The sequence below is a fragment of the Macrobrachium nipponense genome, chromosome 1 (genome assembly GCF_015104395.2).
Source record: "Macrobrachium nipponense isolate FS-2020 chromosome 1, ASM1510439v2, whole genome shotgun sequence".
Taxonomy (NCBI): Eukaryota; Metazoa; Arthropoda; class Malacostraca; order Decapoda; family Palaemonidae; genus Macrobrachium; species Macrobrachium nipponense.
Genome location: NC_087200.1, coordinates 183,904,547 through 183,924,809, shown reverse-complemented (window position 1 = coordinate 183,924,809; position 20,263 = coordinate 183,904,547). Strand labels below are relative to the sequence as shown.

Genomic DNA, 20,263 nt, shown 5'->3' with positions numbered 1-20,263 from the left:
ATATCTTATAAATAGCCAGACTTTTAGATAACCCATAAGGTTGTCTACCTCAACACCATCATTTAAAATGTCTAAAATAGCCTTCCCAGCTGTCAAGTACTTTGCCCCAAGGCGATTAAATCTAGGACAGTGCCCCAGCAAGTGCTCAACAGATAGCTCACCATCACAGTGTGCACAAACTGGGGCACTGGGGCTCTGGACCCCTCTAAAATATAACTACGGGTGAAGCGGGTATGGCCAATCCTAAGCCGTGTTAGGTTGATCTCTAATCTTCTGATGCGATTAAAACCCGAACTCCAAAAGTCAATATATACTTCTTTAATATTTGTGTACTTCCTATTTGTGGATAAAATAGGGGAAGTCTATCTCTGCTGGCATATCTTTCAGATGTATCTTCTAATAACTGGATGCATATCCAAATGTGGCACCTTATTAGTTGAGAAATATCTCGCAGCATCCTTTACTTCACTATCATCCAGTTTATTCCCTTCTATACCATATGCCCAGGAACCCAACAAAACTTAACTGATTTGTGGCGAACAGAAAGATAAAAAAAAAAGCCATCCCTAGGCCTTTTGAATGAACGGGTGGGTAGGGTTGACTTCTTTAGGGCTTCTAAAACTCTCCTCAAGTCACTATATACATATTACTGTGGATTTAAATTTATCAGTTGCAAGATTTAAAGCATCAGCTATGGCTGTTGCTTCAATAGTGAATATGGATGAGGAGTCTGGTAACTTTTCTTATATGTGACTCCCTCTCACACACCGCTGCACAGCCCACTCCATCTTCTGATTTTGATCCATCAGTAGATTTTCCTGTCATTTCTATGCCTCTCATTATGCTCCAAAAACTTGTTTCTGACTTCTTCCAGACGACCTTTCTTCTCCATCTCTTTAGTGCATACATCTATTGCTGGAATAAAACCAAGGAGAGATAGCAGGAAGTTTCACTTGTAGGATCTTCTGCATTTTTATATTTTCATCCCCAGTTCACTCAGCTGTCTGATTTGAAATGGCGTTGAAGATCTTCTAAATCTAAAAAGACTTGAATCACACTGTTTTAAGATCTAAAAAGAAGCATTCTCCCTTGTGCTTTTCAGCCGCATGGTGTATCTCAGACCTAGCTCATGTCTCCTTAGGTCCAGTGGTAGCTGATGGGAGTCTACATAGATATTTTTAATGGGGGAAGTTCTAAAAGCTCCAGTGCAGATCCTTAGCCCCATATTACGCAATTCCTCAAGTTTAGTCTTTGAATCAGTTTAATATACGTGGCAGCCGTAGTCTAACTTAGATAAACATACTGCACTGTAAAACCTTAAAACGATTTCTTATCAGCACCCAAATTGAAATGAGGTACTTTTAAAATATTTAGTGGTCTTTTCACTTTCACTTTTAACTGGTCAATATGATTATTCCAAGTGAGCTTTTCATCAAAGACCATTCCTAAAAATTTTACTTCAGTATAGTAGGGTAAAATAGTTCCATTTAAGGTAAGAGTTGGAATGGTTTCCTTAGTTCAGCGCCTGTAGAACCAAACAGCGACAGTTTTTTATTCAGGGAATCTAAATCCTTACTCATTAGCCCACTTGTTTACTTTATTGATGGCTCTTTACATGAACCTGCTGGTAGAAACTGCAGCATATCCTGTGCAATACAGAGTCAGATCATCTACAAATAAAAAGCCTTTTACTGATGGTATATTTTCTAATACGTACATCAGTAATGGCAATAGCAAAGAGGGTGACACCACGGACACTACCCTGAGGAACTCCATCTTCTTGTAAGAAAGGTTGTGATACATGATTTCCAACTCTTACCTTTATATATCTTTTTGATAAAACTAATTTACATATCTGATAATTTTTCCTTTAATGCCCATCTTATACAACTTTTTTATGATACCAAAGTGCCTGAGCATGGGATCCAAAGTAGATCTACTTTTCCTAAAGCCAAACTGGAATAGAGAAAGCAATTTATTTGTTTCTAAGTGCCATACAAGTCTGGTGTTAATCATCTTTTCCATCAGCTTACAAACACAACTGGTGAGTGCTACTGGTCTGTAGCTACTGGGTGAAGAAGGATCCTTGTTTCTTCATAGGGATGATTAATGATAATTTCCAGCTCTTAGGAATAATACCAGTTTCACAGGTTTCATTTATTATATGTAGAAGAAATTTCTTTGACTTTTCTGGGAGGTGTTTCAGCATTTCATAAAGTATTTTATCTTCACCAGGGGCTGATGCTTTGGTATTCGACAAGGCATCTTTGAGTTCCTGCGGTGTAAATTTTGCATTATATGGTTCAAAATCATTTTCACTTAAATCAAGAGAAATCTGGGGATTTCTAATGTCTTTGAATTCTCAAGAATAGTTCTCACTACTCAATATTCTCGAGAAATGTTCTCCTAATTTTTCTGCCACCCTATCTCGTTGGGTAATTAGGTCACTGTTAATCCCAAGGGTAGACCTTAGACCTTACAGATCTTACAGCTCGTTCGGGTTTCCCCAGGTCCCTCAGTGTGAGGCACCTCTAATGTCTACCAGAGAATTGCTGATGCATTTTCCGGTATATTTTGCATCTTCCAATCTTGGATGGTCTGGGATGCAGCATAGATATTTATCGAGCTTATTCTTAAACACATCTATGCTCACTCCTGATATGTTCCCCAGATGAGCTGGCACCGCACTGAATAGCCGCTGCATTATCGATGCTCGTGCGTAGTGGATTAATGTCCTGTGTGCTTTCCTTAGTTTTCGTACTATAGTTTTGGGCACTATTAATCTATCTCTGCTTGCGCTTTCTGATATTTTTATCTCCATGATGTTTTAGTTTTTTTTAATTTTCTTCCAAATCGTTTTGGATGGGTGTTTTTGAGCTAATGCCATTTATGTAGCACATCCACGACTCTTTTTGCCTTTTTTTTTATACGCGTGTAGTTTGCTTGGCCACAGCACGTTGGTAATTAACTTTTGTTTGTGCGGTTACACTTCTCTTATACTTTTTATTATAACAGGTTTTGTTCCACCAAGGAAGGAACCGTTAGTCTAGAGGGCTTTCCTTTCTTTGTTGGAATAGAGGCAACTGCATTGTTGATGGCAGTGTTATTAAAATAATTATATACCTCTGAAATGGATGGAAATGATTTTACATTCTTCTCTATGAGAGCAGACTCGCCAAATTTCGTGCAGTCTGCTTCATCTACCTTCCATTTAGGAGTCGACTCATTTGGCTGATTTTTAACTGATTTTATACGAACTGGGAAGTGGTTACTTCCATACTTCCATTTGGATATTCGTTAACTGACCATTCATATAATCAATGTCAATACTAGATGAGCAAATGCTAAGATCGATAACTGAGTAGGCATTGGACTAGATATTATGACAAATCATGGCTCCACCCTCCAGTATCCTACCCTTTGCATCTGCCGTTTCTTCTTTTCTGTTATCTTCCGCATTTCATTTTCCATACCTGGCAACTAAACCCTTAGGTTGGCTGAGACAGCAAACAAAAAATAGGATAATGTAGAAAGATTAAAAAATCAACAAGTATTTATGTAAAAGTTCCTGAGAGGAGTAAAATGCTGAAAGCAAGTTTGCACAGATTCATAGGAAAATCCATACTATTATATTATTATTATTATTCAGAAGATGAACCTTTATTCATCTGGAACAAGACCACAGGAGCCACTGACTTGAAATTTAAGCTTCCAAAGAATAGGGCGCTTATTACAAGTAACAGAAGCTCATGAGAAATACAGAAAGAAGAGATCATATAAAAAAATTGATTAACAAATTAAGAAATAAATAGTTAAAATGTCAGTAAATTAATTAAATACGACAAGAATTGCATCGAACTTCTGAAGTTCCAATTGCACGACATCCTCAGGGAGACTTGCAAACGAACTGAGAAGTTCGGCAGCGAGGAGCATGTACTGCATATTAGTGTTGTTGATCAGCAAATCTGGTTGCTCTCGCCAGGAAAGGAGGATCAGGGATAAACATTGACAGAGACCATCCGTCGATGGTCCAAGGCATAACTGCTAATATTAAGAAACAGAAACGAACCAATACGAACCACTCTATCTGTCTACATTATTACAACTACTACTAGTGCTTTAACGACGACACAGTCAGGGAGACTGATCTACAGTTCCGCAGTGTAGGAGGAGCCGTTGCAATGACGAAAACCTCAACACTGAACATTGACGCCTGCGGAATAACAAACACTCTCGCATTGAGCGGCATGACATTACGGCACCTCAACGGAATGGAAATGTTGACTCTTTTAAAAGAGTTGCATACACCAATGACAAAAATTTACCCTTTTTAAAGTCCAATGTACTACATTTTTAAAGTTTATCCTCTTGCAAGTCCTATGCCATTCAATCGATCAGAGTCTGGAGTATACTAGGTAACCTACAGAATAGCTACTTGTGTCTTCCTCAACCGTCTCCTTTCTATGGTACTTCATTTCTTCTTAATTAATTGTTCTCCTCTCAGCCTGGTAACTGACTCGATTCTGACCCTCAACACTTACGTAGTTTCCAACTAGGTAGTGAGTTAACTTAATCGCAGATGATACTGACGAGGAAGGCAGAAGCGCTAAACTGTAAAGAAAACAAGACTGAACAAGCACATCTAGCCTATTAATATACATAGACGGAAGTAAGTGCATTCGTGCAGAGAGAGAGAGAGAGAGAGAGAGAGAGAGAGAGAGAGAGAGAGAGAGAGAGAGAGAGAGAGAGATCGCCCAAGTTCACGGTCAGAGTATTTGTCATCCCTATGATGCTTACTACCTCTAAGAAAGTGTCCATATCGCTTTACACATTTCACAGAGGCTTGAAAACTACCAAATTAGTAGCAGAAGGTAGCTAAACAGTCATATAATTGCAAGCAAATATTTGGCACGGACTGATGCAATTCGCTTTGGTACGTACGTACACAAAACTCGCCTCTCTTAAAATGATGCAACCGTCCCTCACATGTCCATCCAAGGCCAAGAAAAAAAAAATCAGTACGAATTGCAAGCTTAATTGATGCAAATGCCAATAGCCAGGACTTCTCAGTGTGAAAGGTTAATGAAATCAGTCTCGATATATATACATATATATATATATATATATATATATATATATTTATATATATATATATATATATATATAAGTAGACCTACTATAAGCAGTGGAATTGTTTTCTAATTAAGGCTAACGAAATCTGTCACGTTCGGGTTCTCAGATGACGAACTTCAGCAAAACGTTCTTGGCCTTACTATTGCATCACTTTACGAGAACAAAGAGCAGAGGATTGTGGGAGATTACGGCTTCCTGGAAACGTACGAAAATAGGAACTAGGAAATTGAATCTCCAAGATCGTCAGAAAGACAAACAAGAAGGCCAAGCTAGTACTATATCATGGTGAAATCTTGATTACATCAGATGATTGCCTGTAAGACTTAGTCTCATTACAGTGGCGGCTCGTCAGTAGGCACTGGAACTGTAGCATCCCCTCTAGATTTCATATACGTATATGTACAGAATTATGAATATATACATGAATATGAGCATTAAGTATAGATTATTATCAATAATCCTTAAAACATTATTACCATTCTCCTGTTTTTGTAAATAAAAAAGCAAAAGAATTGAAACAACATGTGGAACTGCTGGTGCTCACCAGTTCTCCTTTTGCTAGCAGCGTGATAATGTGGGAGACAGCCCGCGCGTATAGGTGAGGGGAGCACTGCCCTCTCAAGCAGTGTTAGTCTGCCTGTTGGGGGGGGGGGGGGGGGAGATGTGTTCTGAAATTCGCCAAACTTCAATTTATATATTTATACATATTTGTTTAACGTATGTTATATATGTATATAATATGTGTTTATGCAGTTAACATCAAGGAATTAAAAAAAATTATGTAACAGCACCCCAATGAATGATAGCCACGAGCCGACACTAAGTTAGACATTTCCTTTTCAATCAAATGTCTTCTTCTAATTTTTTGCTATGAGGAAAAGTGGGCGAGTCAGAATTCAGTTTAGTCATTTGTCACTTATCTGCATTGCTTGTCTGATATAAGAATACAGATGTAAGTGATGGTAATGACAAAGTTTATAGAATATCACAGCATGATCAGTAAGTCGTACTGGATTCAGAATAACGATATCGGGAAGAGAGTATGAGAAAGTTAGCTAGTAAAGTTCATCAACACAGGATAATTTAAAAAAAATATGCATCAGTTGTAAAGTCAGCCAGAATAGGCGCTATGGATCAGTTGTACAGTTCGTCAGAGTGGGACCAATGTATCAGTTGCAAAACTCATCAGAAATGGCTCATTTTTTTATATGTATCAGCTGTAAGCTATCAGATTATGCACATTTATTGTTAATATGTATCAGTAAGCTCACCTGAATAGGGAGAGTTATACAACTCATCAAAGTAAGAGCATTTAAAAAAAGATGTGTATCATTTGTAAAACTCATAAGCCAAGGAACGATGTATCAGTTGCAAGGCTCATCAGATTATGCACATTTTTCTTTTGTTAGTATCAGCTGTAAAGCTCATCAGAATATGAGCAATGCAGTATCAGCTACAAAGCTCATCAAATTAGGAACATGTTTTAAATAAGTATCATTTGTAAATAAGTATCATTTGTACAAGCTCAATAGATTATGCACATTTTTCTTAGCGTCAGCTGTAAAGCTCATTAAAATAGGCCAATTATTTTGTAACATATACCTATGTTGTAAAGCTCATCAGAGTAGGAACAACGCATCAGTTGTAAGACTAATCAACAGAAGCACATGGTATCAACCTCATCAGTTTGGGTACATGCTTTGCTTAACCCGTTATCAAAAGTCCCTAATGGTACTACATAATGGAGAAACATATCATTCTGTTTATTTTGATGGGAACTCACTGAAACGTTTCAGGAAACCAGACAGGTCTATAAATTCCACCTGTTGCAGGTGAGTGAAAGCGCCAGACTATAAACGAGAAGCAAAGGACGAGTAGAACTGGAAAAGGCGAAATGTGAAGAAATTTTATTTCAAGATAATCTGGAGCACCAAGTCTCCTCATCTATGGCGGTATTCAAATATTATGTTGCAGAGCAATAAGACGTTTCATGAGGCAAAAGAAGCAAGTGTTTACTTTAGTCTAATAATACTTAGTCTAATAATAATCAATAATAACAAAACAGTCATCAAGCTACGATATTCAACTTTACGGTTTGACCACTTGAATAGTTCCTTGTGGATATAATCTTCTTCAGTGACAAAGTTCAGTTGTATTGTTTATGAGAACCGTAAGTTTTCTTCAAATCGTTGCTTTGATAAAGTAAGATGTTTATTTTCCAATTTCTTTGTAACGGGAAAACTTACTTCAACAGTGAATGTAAATATACAACAGCAATGCTAATTATTATATCTTCTGTTAGTTTTCTTTTCAAAACTAAACCTCTCTCTCTCTCTGAAAAGAAGCATGCTGATGGTGATAGTTTCACTCCCTATGACTAATTCCTTAGAACACACACACACACACACACACACAGAGAGAGAGAGAGAGAGAGAGAGAGAGAGAGAGAGAGAGAGAGAGACTGAATAATTTTCTAGTGGAAAATAAATACCGTAATTTATCTGCGGAAGGTGGGAATAAAAAAAAAATCGATCTCTGTCGCAAGAGGGAGACCACCTACGAGAATACATCTCCGTAAGCGCTCAAAGGTTATAGACAACGCGCTAAGATCGATTTTGGGGAGTTTACCTCCCAGCAGCTTTTGGCAGATTAAATTATGGATGAATCGAAAAAGAAAAAGTTCACGGGGGCAGGAGAAGTGGGGGACAACGATTTTCTCCCTCCCTCTCTCTCTCTTTCTCTCGATAAAAGTATAAATAAACGACGACGAAGTTAGCAAAAGACACTGGACTAAAATCAGTCAGTTCTCCGCCATTGTGCAGAAAGGAGCCGCTTCCGATACGACTTTTGTTTTTACTTTTGGAAGTTCGTCGCAAAATCAGATTGCTCATTTGTTCTCCGGGGAATTCTTTGACTCTGTTGTACGTACCTATTTGCTTTTACATTTTGCTTTCACTGTCTTCGAATATTTCTGCAGGTTAGTAGCTACGGATTAACCGAGGGTAGATGCTGTGAAGGCATGAGCGTAGAGTAATCGCATAGAAACTAATGAGTTAGATTCTTAATAACCGTAATTGTAGTAATTTTTTGTAGGTTTGCGACTTTCAATTATACATTTTATATATTTTATTTCTTTACTTATTATAAGCCGAACTGCTCATCCTCTTTTCGAATTCGTTTATCTTCGAGAAACTTAACATGTTCATCTTGAAGGGAAAAAAATCCACTAAAGCACTTAGAAAGAGAAAAAAACGTTAATTGAAAAAAATCATTAAATGCGTATTAGGAAAACTGGCAAACGACACGGAGCGAGTTACCCTTCCTTGGAAATCAGCAGGTCTGAAGTCTACCGTCTTCTCGCCAGAACCCATCTCTAGTACTGCACTCAAAATGAAGCCTCCGAAAACTTTGATACAATTTTAATTTAGCCTCTGCCATGTTGTCTCGACGAAGGTCTAAGGATTAATTTCCGTGGTTTCGACAAGTGCTATGTGGAACACGTACCGGGCCCGAAACGTACCGAGGCTTGGGTGTGTGTATAAACATCCAAGTCTGGCCGTGTTGCGTTGCAGTTAGTCAACTCGCTCCCAAGAAGTTGGACTATACCAAGATTGTTTGCGGTTGGATTAAACCAAGATCGTTTCCGGCCGGGTGATTCATACATTCTGGAGGAAAATTTAGCGATGCTGGAATACACTTTAAGTTTTGCAGAGGAAGAAGCAGATACAGATTGTTTACTTATACCGTGTTACGCGTTTTCGATTCGACATGAAAATGGGAGGAGCAAAGTAAGTTATACCGTAAGGCGTTGTTAGCACGATAGATATTCGCACAGCTTGTCTCAGAATTTGACTCCGGTGCTGTATTCAGTTTTTTTTAATTGTAAAATTAATCACGAGTTAACTGCGGCAATAATAATCAAGCACGAACATGCTTTAAGTGACGATGGACATAGGCCTAAAATCCTGGTGACGACAGGGAAAGTAAATTAACAATACGTATAATAAAAACCCTGAATACTAAATACGAGAGGCTCTAAAGCACGAGTTGGATACGCCATTTTCGTAAATTTGGGATGTATGTAAATAGCATAATAGCTTGAGATTATATTTATGAAGAGGTTAAATGTAATTCAACACCTCTAGGGAAATTGTGACAGTTTGAAGCAGTTTAAAAGTGGCCAATCCTGGGTGAAAAACATCCGATTCTCAGAGCACGCGGTTGATTAATTACCTACCTGCCATTATCTTTTCCCGGAATGAGATAACCCAACGATTCTTGGAGCGCACAGTACAGTACTTCATTATCGAGTGATTTTTCAGTGAGAAACGGAGATAATTTCGCAATTTCTTATCGTAGTGCTTAGCCGTAATTGTTTCCATCGAACGTTTACAAATGCTACTACAATCGACTTCAAGTGAATGGAAAATCCTCTCTCTCTCTCCTCTCTCTCTCTCTCTCTCTCTCTCTCTCTCTCTCTCATTTGCATCCATGTGGATAAATCAATGAAGTAGCACCTGCTTCTCTAGCCTCATCCCTTTTTAAAACTACCTTCTCTGTTATTGTTTCACCTCCTCTCCTGCCCTTCCCTCAGTTTTTCCTCCCACCTTCCCCCTCCAACAAAACACCTGGCTGTACCGCTAATGAATTGATAATTATGTCCTCGATGATGTCACAGGAAGTTTTATATCCCCCTATTTTTTTTTTCTTTTTTTCTTTAATCAATCGAGATTGGAGACTGAGCCTTGTTTTCGGGAGTTTTCTCAATTAGTACTAGTGAAGGTTTGAACCTTGGCTAGTGTAGTATCTCCGATATAAGTTTGGAGATTCGTTCGATAGGCCTAAGCTAAGCGACAAGATGGAAAAGGTGGTTTTAAAGACAAATCCCCACTACTACTGCTATTAATATTACTACCAAGCCTTAATTAAGTATTTTGGATTATATATATCCACTATTGGTTCGAAGTTTCTGTAAAGTTTCTGCTTTTATTCTGAGTAAAGGCTATAATGACTGTGACATGTTTTTCATACCTGAGACCTCAGTAAAGTCTACTATGCCTTCGCTCACCTTACTATTAAATCAGTTTCAAGTTAGTTTTCAAAACGAATTTCAAGTTTATTCCGTAATCTCAATAACTGTATTGGAACAAATTTTATATATACAAATTTATCTACTTCATTACATTAAGGCAGCTATTTTTTATAGCTGGTAAAAGCAGAATCAGTGTAAAGTTGTAAAGACGTACCACATCTATCAACGCAGCAAGAATCTCATGTATATATTTATATGTAGAATTTCCTGCCCTTTTTCGCCAATATAAATTTTATCCCTGTATGTACATCATGTCTCTTGTTATTGTTATTTGATTGACTGTTAACACGGGATCTGGGGTCGGGCACCACGTTTCCGTCCGCACGCTGCTATGTATACCCTTTGCCCAGGTAATAAATCAGTCAGTACCCAGCAGCAATTGTGGATATATATAAAACCATGATCTATTGCTGTTTGCACTAAAAAACTGTTTAATGACAAAAAAAATTGTTTTTCATTTTTCCAGACATTCTTACACCTCTGTGAGGAAAGTCGTCAGCGAATACTGGGTGGCGGACAGAATAGCTGACAGGCCAGGGACAAACACCCCAGTGTGCCAGCTGTACAATGCTTACATCAGAGACAATCCGAAATATTACATGGATATAGGACAGGTACGTTTATCTGGAGTGCAAAGTACGACTGAAACCCTCTAGAGTGAATGGATATAGGACAGTTAGGTTGATCTGGAGTGCAGAGTTCCTAAATAGGACAGGTAGGTTTATCTGGAGAGCAAAGTGGCATGACTGAAACCTTCGAGAATAAAGATATAGAGAGCAAAGCCAATAATTCAAACCTTTGAAAACAAGGCTCAATTGAAAGGGAATTGAATAAAGACTTACAACACTAGGCAAGAACAGCATGGGTTTAGACAAAAAGAATGTTGATTAAGGGGAAAAAGCTGTGTGCGACATACATGGACCAAAGGAGAACGTATGATAAGCAACTTGTGGGGGGGAGGTGGTGTGGCTGTCAGAAGGAGTTATGGTATAAAAGACAAGTGGATGAGACTGATAACAAGTTTATAAGATGCCCATGGACTAAGTAACCCGTCAAAGAAATGACACTGGTAGTGAATGAAGAGTTATGAAACGAAGATTTATCAGACATCTTATTGACAATGTAACTTATTAAGGTTCACAACAAGACATGATTCTAAATATTAGAATCTAAATATTACAATATTACCATGCTGATTTTTATATCCATTTTTACAGGAGCATAATTATGACATTCATTTTGTGACAGATATCGGTGCTTACAAATAATTGAATTAAATTGTTCAAAAAGGGTAAGTATGACCAGGGTTTAACATGGAAATTTAATTCCTTTTTGTCCCTAGTTTAGTTATCTTTCATTGTTGTTATTATTCTAAAGAATCCTGATTTTAAACTATTATTACTGCTTAACTGTCATAACATAACAGACATTTTCCTTTTTCATTCCAGTTTGGCAAGGTTCTGAAAGCCCGATTTCCCAACAGAAAACGCCGTCGGGGTAAGCAAGGTGCTCAGGTCTATGTTTACCAGGATGTGGCTTTGAAAGAAACAGACCAGTCTTCAACAAACTTTCATCGTGTTTCAAAACGACCAGACGCAAGTCACAGTCAAGAAAAGGTGAGCAATTCTCACCTTTTACCTCCAATGGTCATAGGAAACAGTAAAGTTGGCCCGATATTGGTTTCAGTTGGGGAGTCCTTGGAGGGTGTCAAGCACAGAAGTATTACCTCTAAATTGCCCTTGAAAGATTTGGAATCAGGTGTTCCTGGAGAGAGACCCTACAGATTCGACAAGAGCACAATGAGTGGCTTTAGCCATAATAACTCTTACACCCTACGTAGTAAAATTCAGCAGGAGAACAATCCGGGAGGAAGTGATGATTTTGAAATAGAAATCGATTCTTCCCAGAGGCAGGTCAGTGGAGAACACTTGACCATTGGCCAGTTCTCAGACAAAATTGGCATAGCTTCTGAAACAAACAACTTTCACACGGTTAATGCTGAGAGAAATAACTCTGCAGAAAAGCTGTGCTTAGATACAGATCTAGCTAATGATTCCTTTAAGGATGACCATCCTATACGATACATGAAAGACTACAGAAAGGATAAAACACTGGAAGATCCATCTTACTTGTCACCATCAAAAGATTTTCAATCAGATAAAGATAAGGGCTGTAATTTCTCAAGCACTGAAGAAGGCGATTCGGGAATAATAATTGACATGTCTCAGTTCTGCATGGAACAACAACTGAAGTCAGAAATTGAGGTGATGGATATTCCCATTCCTGATGAATATCCTGAATCAAATGAACCCAGTGAGACTGAACATTTGAAGGGTAGGACTGGACCCACTCATACTGAAGATGTGGTTTCGAGTTCGACCCAGACAGACAGAAAGTACCAGAGCGCAGCTGAGGATGGGGCTCGCAGAATGACTACTGGTCAGCAGTGGTTGGATGCCAACTTGAAAGACACTCCTGGGGCAAGGACCTATGCAAAGGACATTGAATGGGCTTATGCTCAGGACCATCCAGAAGAACCTATTCCAGAGTCAAATGTAAGTAAGTTTGAAAATATAGTAGAAAAAGGGTGTTCTTTGAAACACACAGGAATATATATATATAATTATATATGATATATATATATATATTATATATATATAGATATATTATAATATATAATTAAGATATATTTAATATGTATATAATATATATATATATATATACATACATATATATACACATATTATGTACATAGGTGAAAACCAGTAAGAAGATTCTTACCAAGAACATTTGCATTTATTCAGGCATCGTTGGGCTGCACAATTTTGTGCCTGGACGATGCATGAATAAACTGGAATGCTTGGTACGGACTGTCAGACTTGTTATTTTTCTGTGATTTTCTAAATCCTGTGTATCTCCTGTGATTTATTTTAGTATATATGTAGAAACATGACTGAACCATTGCATGGACATTCGTATACTTTATCATTCATGGGCTTGTTTTTATGAAGTCTCACAACATAAAGAAGGGTAGAAATTTCTGACCTAAAACGAGAAATAAGATCATTGTATTTTCATTATGATAGGCAATTGGATTCCTAAGTTATGATACATGTTCTTATGTTGTCTTCAGATGGCCGTGCTAATAAGAGGGAAGTACCCTGGCAGACGGAAGCGAGTCACCCAAAATAACAATCCTGTTTACATCTATCAAGATCTGGAATTGGTTAAGAAGTCCACTGTTAATAACACTCCCCAAGTACCTATGTTGCCCTCGAATCCAATGAATCCTCAGACCTCACGTTGCAAGCCTTACAGTGGCATGTATTCTTCTCCACAGGCTGTGATTGTGACGCAGCCAAACATTAACACTGTAGTATGCAGTCCTCCTGTGAACAGTATCTTCAGTTACCAGGGTTTCCCTTGTGTTGCTTTACAAGTCGTGCCACCAATGGGTTCCCCTCCTTATGAGTCTTCCGTGCATCCGAATCTCAAACAAAATATGAATGCACGACCAAGCCCTGTGAATGTTAATCCGTCTCTCAACTTTAATCCTAACGTGTCTTACATCCTCCCAAACTCTACTCCAGCTGTTCAGCAGCTCAACTTTACACCTGTGCAAGTCCAGACTTTGTCTCCACCTGCAGTACATCCAATGAGGTTACCTTTGACTCTTGATGATACCACTCTCCCTCCAGCAATGTCTCCGCTCAAAGTTCCTGCAGTGGCACGGCAGAATATGCAGCCAGTTTCCTCGTATCATTCTTTGAAGATGCCCCATTCACAAGGGCATGGCACAATGCCTGTGAGGAGGCACAAGACCAGCATCCCCCCTCTGAAAGGACCACATATCAGCCACACCAAGAAGCAACAGCAAAAGGAAGCCCCTTTAAAGGGAAATATAGCCAATCACCCAGGAATGCCAGCCATAAAGTCGAAAACTTCTGAGGAAAGTTGTTACCCAGATATTCTCAAAGACAATCCAGCACCATCATCTGAGCAGGCAAATCACGCTGCTAAAATATCACCCAACACTAGTATCTCACCACTGATGAGGATGATCAAAGAGGAACCCATCACAAGTGAGGAGAACTCATTCTACATGGAACAGATGAAAGCAAATACTTCAATGGGCGGTACTCAGAATAACATTCCTGTTTATGGTTCTCAGAAACTTAAGAAAATGATGGAGGCAGTCTTACCAGACATGGATGTAGATGATTACATCTCAAATGAAATTTTAGATTCAGGTAAATTGAGTAGGGATAACAGCTTCCATTACCAAAAATTACTCGAGTCTAACGGCTCCATACCAGGTCTTGGTAGCCATTCAGACTATTACAATGCACAAAAGAATGGATTTTTAGACTGGAGAGAGAAAAGGAAAGATGTAGATGTTGCATCCACCATCGTAAATTTACCCAAGCATTCACCGATGCAGAACTCATTTCATGTGCCAGAAGTGATTACTGTTCTAGATAATGTCATGCATGATTCTTCAGTTCACCAGGAAAAGTATTTGAATCAAACTGGTATTAACCAGAATATGAATAAAAGAATGAGAAAGGTTTGGGATGAAGATATAAGGAGAAGTGTACATAATGAAAAAGCTGACATGAAACAACAGAACATAAAAAACAAACGAAAGTACACACACAAAAAGAGGGGCTTATTCTCTGAATTCAAAGAGCATGATGCGCAGTTGGCTGATTTCAACAACAGTTACATCCGAGAGCCTGTTATGACTTACGCTCTTCAAAGGGATGGACAAGAGTCAAAAATGCCAGAAACTTTCATCTCCACTAGGAGTCCTTACACCAGAAGGATCAGAGATGTCCCAAGTAGAAAGAGCAGTGACCTCAGAAATGTGCAAGCTGGTGCTTCAAATCTCCAGAATATCCAAGACTATTCTAGAGCAAGTGATAGTCTTCCAAAACTGCAACTCATGACATCTAGAATAAATATGAGCCATGCTTCACCTGGCTCTGATGCTAAAACTCATTATACAAGTTGGTCCAACAGCCACAAATCAAAGCTATTGTCACCTGACCCACGCCAAAAGCAGGCAGTCAGTTCAGTTTTACAGACCGCTCGACATCTGCTGAAGGATATTGGACCTCCTTTGAGTGAGACAGAAATTGCTTGTAGGTTAGAAGCCGCTCTGTATGAAGAGAATCCTGCCGCAGTGTACACATCTGAGCAACCATTGTCCCACTGCTCTAGCGACAACCCAGAAGCTTTCCCGTGCTCTGTGACGCAGGCACTTAAAGAACTTACCAGAAGCACTCCCGATTATGTAAACCAACTTCTACATCACCAGGAGTCGTGCCATGGTTTAGGTTGCTCCGAAAAATGTAAAACGCTGAAGGCTGCCTATACTCACATTTATATCTTCCGCCACCGTTGTAGTGTATGGAGCACTTACGTCAAGATTTTCAGCAAACATTCCAGAGCATGCAGACGCGTCAGATGTGCGCTTGCCTTATGCTTGTTCATGAAACACGAACTACACCTGAATGGCATTTCAGTACTTCCAATGCAGTTCTCAGAAGAAAGAGATCTGCTTGAGAATCACTTCAGAAGATGTGAGAAGGCGGGACCCCACAACGCCGAGCTGCAATGTCGCCACCTCCAGGGAGTGGACAGCATGACAGTGGGTGATCCAAGTATGGCGTCGGGATCTGAAGAGGCGAAGGGACTGACTGGAGCTTCTTTTGTGAAGGAAATCAGAACTCTCGTCGACGAAGCTCAGCAAAATAACAGTACCTCGAAGTCAGTTCTGAGAATGCTCGAAGTTCTGACTGATATGATGCGCTCACACGTTTACAAGAGTAATGTTCCGAAACATAGTGAGAAATATTTGAATATGAATAACGACTTGATACAGTGATTTTCTGTAACTTTGCTGTTGGTAAATCGCATGTAAATGTCTTTTTGTAGTGTTTGCAATGTCTCAGTTCTTATTAATATTATATTTATTCATTATTTCTGAAAATGTGTACCTGTTGAACGAAATATGCATGTTCTTGAATGTAAAACGATTCACAGAAAAATACTGGAGACCATGAAGCAAATCGAAGATGGGAATTGTTTCTGTCTTCAAAATCGCCAAAGATGAATGAATATCCAAATGAATAAAAAAGAAAAATAAACTAGAAATAACAGAGATAAACTTCAATCTATCTTTTCCTCATTCTCGATTAAGGTACTCTGTGTTCTGTTTCATTTTTGTTCAAAAGATTTCTCCAAAAGAAAAGTCTGACATGAAACTGCTCACGATTAGTGTGATTCCATCTAAATTGCTGATCGAATTACAGGCTGCAATAACAGTATCCCTCAGTCACGTTGAGCAGTTACTTCCATAATGTATTATGCAACCAAAATCAATACACTGTACAAAGCATCTCCATAGGAGGACCTCAGATGGTTCACTGTTGGCGTTTTTTCACACATTTTGGATACGCCTGTCCCCACACAGCCCCAGACGGCGCCTCAGTGGCGTGGTTAGTATGGTGTTTGCGTCCCATCTCGGTGGTTGCGGGTTCGATTCTCGGCCATTCCACCGAGGAGTGAGAGATGTGTATTTCTGGTGATAGAAGTTCACTCGACGTAGTTCGGAAGTCACGTAAAGCCATTGGTCCGTTGTTGAATGACCACTGGTTCCATGCAACGTAAAAACACCATGCAAACAAACAAAGCCCCAGATTCAAAGGCAAAAACATGTACTGTGATGCCCGTAGCAGGATTCTAACCCACATCCAGAGTATCAGAACGGGGTCACGTTGCCGACCCGACCACGAGGTGTTTGCAGCCCCTTCGGCCCCCAACTACACCAACTTTGTAGCTTTTATTTAGCTACATTCCCGCTTCCTTTCCTCCATTTTGTTATCCAACCACACCAACTCCCTCTTTTCCATGTCTTAACTGAATGACTGAAAGTATCCCAGTGTTTGACTTTATAATAACGACATTCATAAATCAAATCATTGTATTTAGCGTCATGCGTGCGTTCGTTACAAGTGGGCAGATTCTAACTAGAGTAATATGTCTGGCAGGGGGAGTTTGAGGTTGATATAGCTATGGATAAGCATCAACATACCATTATTTCTATGTAAACTGGCAAAAACTCAGGTAGCTACTGAAAGTCTCAGAAGTTCCTCACCACTGGGCAACGACTAACCTCTCCACTAGATCCTGATATTGATCCTCACCTAATGATCAATCTTTTGCAATTAAGTAATGAGAATTTGGAAAAGGGTAACATCAGTTTACGGAACATCCTAGCGGAAGCGATACCAAAATAAACTGTTATGGTAAATAAATGGTATTTTAAAATGGTTCCTTTGAAGTCATTCTAAAACTAAAAATATTAAAAGAAGTCCATGCAAACAAACGAGGTAGGTAGGGCGAAAGCTTAAAGGTAGAAATGTCGGAACAACACGGTCATAAACATTGCAGAAGAAATGCCAGCGGATGAGTGACTTACAAAACGCATGTGTGGACTTTTCGTACATATTTAAGGGCATATACATCTATTAAAACAGGAAAACAGCTTACTTCCGCTATTATTATAGCCGAAATTCACCGTTTACCTATTTAAATAGTTTTGAATGGACACATGCAACTATGTCAAAAGTCAGAATGCTGTTGCTCATGCTCCATCGAGGATATTGTTTAGACTAAAGAATTAAGTGCTGACTGTGGATACATCTAAAGCTTAAGCACTCAGAGATTAGATAATTTATATATCATAATGTGATAATGGTGATCATCATATCGTTTTTATTATTACAGAAAAAAAAACATACCAGGAGTACTTAGCAGTTCAGTTGTATAACAGAAAATAAATATAAACTGATGTTCATATAATGATTTAATTCATCAAGTTCATTTTCAAAAACGCCCCAATCATTGTAGTGCTTGTCCTTTATGGGTATATTTTTATCTCATACACTTACAAAGAGTAAGTAAGTTTCCTCACAATCCAATGGGAAACGTATATATCCCTATGGACTGCATGCTTCTTCTTCCCCTTTCCCACCATTATCCCTACATTAAGGGGTCAGTGGCCTTCTCCTCCACCAAACCGCTTCTCTCCATATATTCTTTCACTTTATCTCGCCATCTAATTCTCTGTCTCCCTCTCGATCTTCTTCCTCTCACAGGTTCTACCCGAGCCCTCTTCACTTTCTCCCCGCCATCCATCCTCAACACATGCCCATACCATCTCAATTGTCTCTCTTATCACCTCTGTAATCTTTACTAAGTCTGCCCTTCTTCTATTTCATCATTTTCCAATCTCTCAAGCAGCGATATTCCCATAATCCACCTCAGCATTTTCATCTCTGTATTCTCAAGCTTTACTTCCTCTTTCCTTCTCAGAGCCCATGTTTCCGATCCACACATTATTATTGGTCTTATCACTGTGCTATAGATCTTTAGATCTTGACTTTTAGCTTGATTGGCATTTTCTTACCACATACTACTCCAGCTACCTCTCCCTACTTACCCCAAGCCGCTTTTTATCCTACTGTCAACTTCAGACTACATGCCGTGACTGATTAATTAACTCCTGATACGTTGCAACAACTGAAGTAACCAACGAACTCTTCAGTGACGGCTAAAGAAGGAAAATACTGTTTATTTATTATCCAGTAATTTGATCAGTGATTTGTTCAGAAATTGTCTATCAAATTAGAAAGTTATGGTAAAGAAAACATGAAAAAAGTTTTAGGAGCTGATGAGAAGCATAACATTCAGAAGTGAAGAGCAAAGGTGGCGTCTGTCAGTCAAGCACATATACGACAAGTAATGTTTCTCAATTTCGACTGCCTTTCAAGTTCCACCATGAAAGTGGTTGTATTTCACCACTCACGACAAACAGACAGACAGAGATGAGAATGCTGAGGTGGATTATGGGAATATTGCTTCCTGGGAGATGGAACAATGATGAAATAAGAAGGGCAGGCTTAGTTAAGATTACAGAGGTGATAAGAGAGTCACGACTGAGATGGTATGGGCATGTGTTGAGGATGGATGATGGGGAGGGAGTGAAGAGGGCTTGGGAAGAATCTGTTAGAGGAAGAAGATCGAGAGGGAGACAGAGAATTAGATGGCGAGATAAAGTGAAGGCAGATATGGCGAGAAGAGGTTTGGTGGAGGATGATGCCTTTGATATAAAGGCAGCGGAGAAGGCGCATCAGGCAACAGACCCCTTAATGTAGGGATAACGGTGGGAAAGAAGACCCATGACATACGATGTTGGTTAATCATTCTCGCACTGCATAATCATCTTTGCTGCATATGCTCAAAATTGATCTTTAATTGTATGTTACTTATGCTGTGGAACAAACCCTCGTCTCTTAATCATGTACAGCATTATTTCCAAGAAACAACTTCGGTTCAGATGACTTGTTGTTGAAGCATCTTGCACCAGATCGTTAAAATCTTGATCTATGTAACTATTTGTGATGAACATGGTCCCCATGGACAAAAGGGTGGTACTAAACTGGCTGGGGTTTTTTAATGATTATTTTTAAATTCATCAGCTTAGGAACACCAGAGCTTACACTGCGTCTAGCACACAGATGTACGCTGAAAAGCCTTCCAGAGAGAGCGAGATGCTGTAACTGGAGTTACCTTTCTCTAAAACATCTAAACAGTTCATTTACTTGTGTCGAAGGATTTCACTATGGATTGTGGACTCATCCGCATGGAAATACCTTTTGAACGAGAGAGGCAGAGCGGTGGTAGTTATGGTGGGGTGGGTGGCGGGAGGTAGTCAGCGGTGGGTCTGACGGGAACTTTCCCACTGGCAAGATCGATTTTCCATTGATCATGCTGTGAGTCAGTTTCCGAATGCTGGATTGTATTCGGATCTCTTTTATAAACCAATATCTTTGGACCACAGCAGAAGTAGCTGTGTGCATAGCTGAGACAGTGGTATTATATCAACTCAAAAGAATGAAGTCACTTGCAGAGCCATGAATAACTGCTCACGATTTAGTCTCATTAAATTGTGATAGTCTCATTAGATTT

The 20,263-nt window shown here is 39.1% G+C and overlaps 1 protein-coding gene across 1 annotated transcript; it reads left to right on the top strand.

Annotated features, from left to right (window-relative positions):
* The first annotated feature begins 8,471 nt into the window (after positions 1–8,471).
* LOC135219905 (uncharacterized) lies at positions 8,472–16,411 on the top strand. Its single transcript, XM_064257107.1, has 4 exons — positions 8,472–8,921; positions 10,692–10,839; positions 11,674–12,780; positions 13,359–16,411. Exons 1-4 carry the CDS (start codon positions 8,902–8,904, stop codon positions 16,113–16,115), a joined length of 4,032 nt encoding a protein of 1,343 aa, XP_064113177.1. The 5' UTR covers positions 8,472–8,901; the 3' UTR covers positions 16,116–16,411.
* The last annotated feature ends 3,852 nt before the right edge of the window (positions 16,412–20,263 follow it).

Excerpts from the sequence above, each read along its gene's own strand:
- LOC135219905 (XM_064257107.1), top strand. The coding sequence starts at position 8,902 with ATGAAAATGGGAGGAGCAAA. Across the intron at positions 10,840-11,673 it reads ATTACATGGATATAGGACAG|TTTGGCAAGGTTCTGAAAGC; the intron begins GTACGTTTATCT and ends TTTTCATTCCAG. Across the intron at positions 12,781-13,358 it reads AACCTATTCCAGAGTCAAAT|ATGGCCGTGCTAATAAGAGG; the intron begins GTAAGTAAGTTT and ends TGTTGTCTTCAG.